Source organism: Triticum dicoccoides, chromosome 7A, assembly GCF_002162155.2.
Source record: "Triticum dicoccoides isolate Atlit2015 ecotype Zavitan chromosome 7A, WEW_v2.0, whole genome shotgun sequence".
Taxonomy (NCBI): domain Eukaryota; kingdom Viridiplantae; phylum Streptophyta; class Magnoliopsida; order Poales; family Poaceae; genus Triticum; species Triticum dicoccoides.
Genome location: NC_041392.1, coordinates 43519570 through 43528862, shown reverse-complemented (window position 1 = coordinate 43528862; position 9293 = coordinate 43519570). Strand labels below are relative to the sequence as shown.

Genomic DNA, 9293 nt, shown 5'->3' with positions numbered 1-9293 from the left:
TGAGAACTGACCCGAGCGCTCGAAGTTCCAACTCCAAAAATTTTCCATGTTCTGAGTACAAATAGGGATGCTCAATATTACTGGAATATCCATTGGCATAAAAACCTCTCTGATCCGTTCCCTGTTCCAAGTGTCCGAGGTAGAGTCCAGCAGCTCGGACACTAACTCCGGAGGGTCTGCAGCAATACTGCCGTATGGTCGCAACATTTCATCTCTTGGTAGCCAGTTATCTGACCAAATATTTGTTGTCTGACCATTTCTAGTTCGCTTTATTAGGCCCTGTTTCAAAACATCTCTTCCCTCTAATATAGCTCTCCAGATCTGGCTTGGATGGCTACCAATGGTTGCATCCAAAATGGATGATTCCGGGAAGTATATACTTTTCAGAAGGCGGGCACTGAGAGACTCTGGATGTTGAAGAAAACGCCATGCCTGCCGAGCTAGCATAGCTAAATTGAAAAGCTCAAAATCTTTGAACCCCAAGCCTCCCAATGATTTAGGTTGAGTCATCTCTTTCCATGACACCCAATGCGGTTTGTGATGTCCATCTTTGCTCCCCCACCAAAACTTCCTGATTAGCATGTTCAAGTGCTCGCAAAGGCCTCTAGGCAACTTAAAACAAGACATGGAATACACCTGAACAGCCTGAGCCACTGCCTTTACTAAAACCTCTTTCCTTGCCGATGACATAGTACTTTCGATCCATCCTTGGATCTTACTCCAAAGATGATCCTTTAGATATTTGAAGGCCCCGTTTTTTGATGCTCCTATGTCAGAAGGCATACCCAGGTATTTCTCATTAAGAGTCTCATTAGGAACATTAAGTAACCCCTTGATCTCATCACGTATCGCTTCTGGAACACCTTTGCTGAAAAATATTGAAGATTTGTCATAGTTGATACGCTGTCCCGTTGCCTGACAATATATTTCCAACACTTGGTTCACCTCATTTGCACCCATACCATTTGCCTTGAAAAATAACGGGCTGTCATCTGCAAACAAAAGATGCGCCCGAACAGCTGCCTGGCGCCTGAAGGAGATCTCTACTAGGCCGGCCCAGGCGCCTCTCAGCGAACAAGTCGATCAACTACAAAAAATATGTGCGGGGAGTCGGACTCAAACTCAGCACCTCACCCTTCGCATACCAGTGCATGAACGGCTGCACCATCAAACGACTTGTGTTCATAGACTTCGTTTGCTTTCTTTTATCCGTTCTCCAGCTCGCAAAGCCCCTGGTGTGGGGAAGCGTCCAAACCATTTTTTTCTTTTTTTCTCTTTCCCTGTAACGATTTTATTTGCTTTTTTTTCCTTTCCCTTTTCCTAAATACGTGAACTTTTCTAAAAAAATCAAAGGAAAACATTAAAAAAAAGAAAATGAACTTTTTTCAAATTTTAAAAAAGTTCATTGGTTTTTTAAGTTCATCAAAATTGAAGAAAGTTCATCGAATCTGAAAAAAAGTTCATCATATTGAAGTTCATCGAAATATAATAGAAGTTCATCGAATTTGAGAAAAGTTCAACATAATTCGAAAAAGTTCACCAAATCTGGAAAATAGTTCATCGATTTTTTTGAAAAAAGTTCATCAAATTTGAAAAAAGTACATCAAACTTGAAAAAAGTTCATTGACTTAAAAATGAGTTCATCGAATTTGAAAAAAGTTCATCGCGTTTGAAAAAAAGTTCACCGAATTAGAAAAAAGTTCATCCAATTTAAAGAAAAGTTCACTAAATTTGAAAGAAGTTCATCGAACTTGAAAGATAGTTCATCAAATTTTGGAAAAAGTTCGTGAAATCCGGTGAACATTATGAATTAGAAAAAGAAAATAAGAAAGAAAAAGAAAAGAAGAAATAAAAGACGTAAGAAAATGTACTTGATCACAAATCGTTTAGTGGGGTCGTTATCACGTGGCACGCTGAACCGGTATGGCGTGTGTTCGAGTCCTCCCACGTACGTCTTTTTTGCATCAGTTTAGAAAGAAAGCAGGGAATTTGGGCCGGCCCGCGTCGCGAGGGGGGGTATGCGAGCGCCGAATAGGAACCAGCCCTTTTCTTGTTTGTCTTTTAAATTTAAATACTTCTGAAATATATATTATATATTCGAGTGAAATAACCTCAATATGCCACTCAGGCCCACTGAACAAACACCCACGCCAACTCCTTTAGCCCTCCGAGGCTGGAGTTACAGGCTTGCACCACGACGCCCGGCAGGTGCAACGACGGGTGCTACGTATATATGCCGGTGTACGTCGTACTCAGCTGGCAATGTGGTATTATTTACTTTTTTTAAGGGGACGAGGTATTATTTATATTAATTAAAGTTTGCAGGGCGAACGAAATTAATGGGTCAGGCCTGCTGGGCCGGCCGCAACTCGAACTAAACGATTTAAAGACACTTAGTAAAATTCAAACCTCATTTTTTACACCTCAAAAAAAAGAAGTTAATTTCAAACATATCCCTCAAAGAAAAGTAAAATTCAAACATAGCACTCCCCACAAAAAGAAACATTAGTGCTCCTGGCCGGCCCAGTTATAAGAAGTGCTTAACGAGGCAAACGAGGGAGCAACTAGTGCACGAGCGCTCCTTCGAGAGCCTCACTTGACGCGTTTTCAGCCGTTCGACACGTGTCATGCTCTGGGCACTTACTCCGGATTTTGTTTTTTCTTTATTTTTCCATAGGGTTTTCGGCTTGTTAAACGAGTTTTTTCGACGTTTTGGTTTTTCACCAGTCTTTCTTAACTTTTGGGTAAAAAAATTCAAATAAATAACACGAAAAAGCATGTTTTCTTTTTTTTCTTTTTTCGCGCAAGAGTCACAGTTTTGCTTCCGCGACAGGCATGGTTTTTACTTTCGCGAGAGTCACGGCCGTGCATCTCGAAAACGAAAAAAAAACGTGTTTTCTTTTTTTCCTTTCGCGAGAGTCACGGTTTTGCTTCCGCGAGAGTCATGGCCGTGCCTCTCGGAAACGAAAAAAAACGCGTTTTCTACTTTTTTTTCTTTCGCGAGAGTCACGGTTTTGCTTCCGCGAGAGGCACGGTTGTGCTTTCGCGAGAGCCACGGCCATGCCTCTGGGAAACGAACAAAACCGCGTTTTTTCAACGTTTTGGTTTGCCACCGGTCTTTCTTAATTTTTGGGTAAAAAAATTCAAAAAAAATAACGCGAAAAAATGTGTTTTCTTTTTTTCTTTTTTCGCGCGAGAGTCACAGTTTTGCTTCCGCGACAGGCACTGTTTTGCTTTCGCGAGAGTCACGGTTGTGCCTTTTGGAAACGAAAAAAAACATGTTTTCTATTTTTTTCCTTTCGCGAGAGTTACGGTTTTGCTTCCGTGAGAGTCACGGTTGTGCTTTCGCGAGAGTCATGGCAGTGCCTCCCGAAAACGAAAAAAACACGTTTTCTATTTTTTTTTCTTTCACAAGAGTCACGGTTTTGCTTCCACGAGAGGCACGTTGTGCTTTCGCGAGAGTCACGGCCGTGCCTCTCGGAAACGGAAAAAAATATGTTTCCTGTTTTTTTCTTTCGTAGGAGTCACGACTTTGCTTCCGCGAGAGGCACGGTTGTGCGTTCGCGAGAGTCACGGTCGTGCCTCCTTGAAAACAAAAAAAAATAACGTGTTTTCTCTTCTTCTTTTTTTCTTCCGCGAGAATCACGGTTTTGCTTCCACGAGAGGCACAGTTGTGATTTCGTGAGAGGCACGGGTGTGCCTCTTTTGGAAAGAAAAAAAAACCCGTGCTCCCGGTTCGGTTTTTTCGTTCGGTTTTTTTTTGTGAATAAAAAGTTCGTCAAACCTATCAACATGGGATCTAATTTTGAAGATCTCGACGCGAGCAATCCAACAGTGAAAGCAGTTCGAGAATTGGACGCACGGTTTAAGAGATAAAATGTTTTGAATAAACAAATCTACGAAAAAAAGAAAAACTCTCAGGTTGCGACAAGTGGCGCACATGCAGCGCGCCACTTGTCACAACCTCGAAAGGTTGGAGTGATCTTTGCAACGAGTACTCCTTAACTAGTGATTTTGGGCAAACGATTAGTGCATTTCTTTTCCTTCCTATTGTGGCTTAACAAGTCAGAAAAAATAACAAGAATACAGAATAACCCTCTTTTCATAACACAATGCAAAATTAACCCCAAAACTGTGTTGGTGCGCCATTGGTTTTTCACTATAGTGAATTCAAAGTCCTACAAGAAACAAATACTCCCTCCGTTTGGAAATAAGTGATGTGGTTTTAGCTCAAAAAATCATACATGAGCTTCGCATTTCACGTGATAAACAAAGTGCAAAACAAGAGTTAAAAAGGAAATATAATCACCACCACATGGTATCACCGATATCTTTTGAACCGGATTTCAACATGCCTCAATCTATTAATTAAGGAGAAAAAATTGAACATATAATTAACGAAAAATCAACCAAAGACCATCACAACACACCCCAAACTGACGGGACCGTCAGGTCTATCTACCCATATTCATTGGGTAGAGAGAAATGGTACAAGAGACGGCTCAATTAATTAACGGAAAACCGGGCTAAAATCCAAACAAACAGGCAAGACCACTTAGCTAAACAAGGTTTATAAGCACCGACGGACTAACACGACACCCTGACACATAAGGATTCTCTACAAGACTCATGAGCCCATAGAACATAAAGATACACATATTCAGTATCCGGTCCAATGGTGTGTGCTACATTTTGCACAAGAAGAAGCAAAGCAATTGTTATCATCAACGGTTGTCATCCACTAACATTGGTGTAACAATAGCACGGAGAGGCACGGCCTTCGTGAGTGTCACCCCAAACTTCTCACGCATATCAATCCCACTCCTCTCCACCTCCGTCGGGAGCCTCCACTCGAACCGATGCAACAACGACCCGAGAACTAGATGCACCATCCTGATCGCTAGCGGCATCCCTGGGCACATCCGGCGCCCAGCACCAAATGGGATCAGCTCAAAGTCTCTGCCTCTATAGTCTACCGCCCTCCCGAGAAACCTCTCCGGCATGAACTTCTCAGGCTCAGACCAGATAGCCTCGTCCCGCCCCATCGCCCACACGTTCACCAACACACGTGCGCCTTTGGGTATTGTGTAACCCGCGATTCTTATGGTCGTCTGAGCTTGGCGCGGTAGCAGCAATGGAGCGGGAGGGTGCAGCCGGAAGGTTTCTTTGATCACAGCTTGGAGGTAGGGCAACTTGTCGATGTCAGGTTCTTCGATGTCTCTCTCTGAGCCGATGACTCTTGCAAGTTCGTCGTGCACTTTGGCCATTGATGATGGGTTTTGAAGAAGCTCCGCCATAGCCCATTCTATTGTGCTGGAGGTTGTGTCACTGCCAGCAGCAAACAGGTCCTAATAAGACATATAGATGTGTTGTGAAACAATCAGTATTATCATAAATATTATCAGGATGCAGTGACGCTAATCTGCACCCCGATTTGTACCGTGAATGGGCAAAATAAATATTTTGATAAGCTATACTTTTGGTCATATATTCAACCACGACCATTTTTTCCAAATGGATATACATGCATGCTGGTAAAAATAACAATCTTCCTACAAGATTTGCCCCGGCCGTAAAAATAAGTTTGAACCACACTTTCGGATGTCGTAGAGCGTAATTTGTTTATCGCAACTTGCTAGACAGCGACCAAAGGAACCTTACGCACATGGGTATGATGTGTTACTTACCGAGAACAGCGACCGGAGCGTGTCGCGATCCAGCAGCGCGGCCTGGCCGTCGTCCCGCTCCGCCACATCCAGCAGCACGTCCAGGAAGTCGCCGCCGTCGTTGTCGTCGGTCTTCTTCCTGGGCTCGCCGGCGGCGTCGCGCGCGCGGCGGCCCAGTCTCTGGTCCACCTCCTTGTCGAACACCAGGTGCAGACGCGCGAACAGCCGCGCTAACTGCCGGCGCAGGCCCTGCAGGTCGGCCGCCGCGAGCGCGGGGAAGAAGTCCGACACGTTCGGGCTGCCGGCCACCTCCATGATCTCCGCCACCAGCACCTGGAACCCCTTGGACCCTCCGTGGTCGTCGAGGCTGGTCACGTCCGTCGAGAACACGGTGCGAGACAGTAGGTTCAGGCTGGTCGCGAACGCCACGCGGCCGACGTCCACGGCCGCGCCGTCGCGAGCCAGCCGGGCCACGTGCGCCGCGAGCTCCCGCACCTTCTCGGCCCGGAGGCGCTGGAGCGCGTCGAGCCGGTGCGGCGCGAACAGCTCCGTGGCCATGATCCGGCGGAGCGAGCGCCACCGCGGCGCGTGGGGCAGCCAGGCCACGGAGCTCCTGGCGTGCGCGCCGACCGCGTCCTGCACGGCCCGGGTGGCGAAGACGGCGTCGTGCTTCTGGAGGAACTCGCGGGCGGCGTCCGGGGAGGAGACGACCACCGTGGTGACCGCGCCCAGGCGGAGCGACATGAGCGGGCCGTGGGTCCTTGCGAGGCGGGCGAGGGAGCGGTGCGGCTGGTCGCCCAGGAGGTGGAGGCTCCCGATGAGCGGTAGCGGGCGGGGGCCTGGAGGAAGACCGCGACGGCGTGCCTGCGCAAGGAGGTCGAGTAGATAGAAGAATAGGAGGGGAACGACGAGCCATGGCAGCCATGGAAGAAGAGAAGCCATTGACAAAGAGCTTCGCTAGTGTATGAAAATAGTGAACAGTGTCACAGTGAATTTAGCACGCGTATGGTTGCGTGATTAGGTGCCCCTCTATATTGGCCACTGGTTTTGTTTGTGGTGTGGCCAAGGTAATCCTGGCGGTTCCTAATCCTATTGGGATTGTGTTGCCGGCCAATGGAAATCCCTAGATTATTATAGCCAATTAGCCATGCTAGCCCACAAATTCATTTGACACCAAGTGTGCACGCCACTTTTTTTTATCAAGTCTATGACACTAGTCTAAGTTACTATCTCCATAGTGCAAAATATTATAGTAGCAGTGTCATAGATTGTTTTATTTATTGTCTTATAGACTCATTTTACCTCGGGAAGCGCTATGTTACAGTAATATATTTATGTTACTTCAAACACCTCTCATCTTATTAAATACTTGTCACATAAATAAAATTATCTTGAGGTGTGTTAAGTTACTACCTAAGTTACCCCACTATGGCTAGCCTAATAATGGCCGCGGACGCGGAAGGATGACCTTTGAGGTGAGCGGAGTTAGACATTGAGGAAGACGTAAAGACCTCTGTCATGGCTCTTCACAATGCCATGATTTTCATGTGGCTCCTATTTGACGCACAAGGGGCGCTCGTATGGGCTGACCTATACATTGCCAGTCAACCCATTCTCCTTTGCTTCTAATTTATTCAGGTCTCTATCTCGATTTTTCTTGGTTTTCTGGTTTCTTTTTCTTTTGTTTTCTTCTCTTGTTCATTTAAAAAAGATCATGGTTTTAGAAACACTAATGACTTTTTAAAATGTTTTGAATTTTTTAAAAGTTAAGAAGTTTTACTTCAAATACCAAATTCTTAAAAAATTGTTCATGGTTTTTTAAACATGTTTGGAACTTTCAAAAAATTGTTCATAATTTTGTTTTTTGATTAGCGTTCAATCATTGTTTGAAAACGGTTCCAGTTTTTTGAATATGTTCAGAAAAACCTGGAGGAAACCAAACGAAAATCAAAGCAAGAAAGAAAACATAGCCCAGTCGGTAATTGGATGAATAGTATGTGTGTATAATTTCAGAATGAAATACTTTGAGATGTGATCTGTGCATAAAGAACAAAGTCATGAACTTTTGGGATGAATAGTAGCATGTGTTGGAAAAGCCACAAAGTTCTCTGCACACGTGCATTATGCTAGGGGAGGCACCCTCCAGCGAACCTTAAGGCCCTGTTTGGTACCGCTCCACTCCACAAATCCGGGAGCGGAGTTGGCGGAGCTGCAGTTCAAATCGGAGGAGCTGTGGTTTCCCCGCTCCGCAGATTCCGGGAACGGGTGATTACCGAACAGGGGCTAAGAAGACCTAATTGCCAAACTAATGAAAAAATGTCATCTCTCTAATATTATAAAAATAAAATGAGTATGATTAAAAAGGCGGTATGAACTACAAGAAATAATAATTGTCATGCTAAACTTTAAAACTGCAATCCTCGGGTTATACCCTGAAAAAAACACAAATCTTTAAATTGAGAAAATGCCATGCTGTGAAAAAATTGATGCGCGTCATTATAAAACTGCATCCTCTAGATAAAAAGTTTTATCTGGATAAGCCCGAAAAAAACGTCATGCCATTAAAAATATGTCATCCTCTCAAACATTAAGAAATGCCATCCTATTTGTAACAAAAAATGCCATCCGCTCAATAATTAAAATGCCATCCTATTATTGATAAAAATGCCATCCTATTATTAAATAAAAATGCCATGCTCTTAGTAATAAAAAGTACCATGCCGATAAAAATAAAAATGTTTTCTCTTAATAATAAAAAGTGCCATCCTATTATTGATAAAATGCCATTCTATTGTTAATAGAAATGCCATCCTATTGTTAATATAAGCTGCCATACCATTAAAAATAAAAAATGCCATCCTCTGAAAAAATGGCATGCTATAGAAAATAAAACCGTCGTCTCTCATATAAAAAAGGCAACCTCTTAAAAATCGCCATGCTATAAAGAAACTGCCAGAGAAAATGAAAAAAAAAATCGGGATTTCCTGTATTGCAAAATATGTGGCATTGTAAACACAAAACATTCACAAAAGCCCTCTCATCATGCGGTGATTGGGCGGTTGAGCACACGCAGGGGGTCGCGGGTTCGATCCCTCGCCTCGCTATTTTTTGGAGAGAAAAACAAACGGGCGTTCACTAGAAGCGAGATGTCTGCAGATGATGCAGGCCAAGGCAGCGCCTTTCCTCCAATATGGCGATTTGTGGACTGGATGGGGGAATTCTGTGGAATTGAGAAGCACGGCCGACTCATGCCCTGGTTCAAATGTTGAACTTGGTTTGGGTTCAGTGCCTGTACCAATGGAAACACCCCCGGCGCAGATGAGATTCCCTGCAAAAAAAAGATTGAAGCGGAGGAGTTCAGAGACCCCGAGAAGAAGTACGGGATCGTAACCAATGAGGAACCAAGGGATGTCGGAAAAGGGTCTGGGAAAGGCAGGCATATGGCGATTGCGGGTTTGGAGTCACGATCTGTCGAATGTGTACTTTGAGATGATACTAAGAGGATAAGGAAGCACTTAATAGATCATGAGGGTGGCATGCCCCCCTGTCTTGAAAGGGGCGACCTATATCTTGAATAGGGTCTTTAGTAAAAAAAGCCACTATCTACATCCAAATCCGGATCGAAGG

The 9293-nt window shown here is 44.4% G+C and overlaps 1 protein-coding gene across 1 annotated transcript; it reads right to left on the bottom strand.

The window, feature by feature from the left end:
• Positions 1-4368: 4368 nt before the first annotated feature.
• LOC119331416 (geraniol 8-hydroxylase-like) lies at positions 4369-6714 on the bottom strand. Its single transcript, XM_037604565.1, has 2 exons — positions 5688-6714; positions 4369-5348 (listed from the first exon to the last, which is right to left on the bottom strand). The coding sequence occupies exons 1-2, from the start codon at positions 6606-6608 to the stop codon at positions 4725-4727; spliced, it is 1545 nt and encodes a 514-aa protein (XP_037460462.1). The 5' UTR covers positions 6609-6714; the 3' UTR covers positions 4369-4724.
• Positions 6715-9293: the final 2579 nt, after the last annotated feature.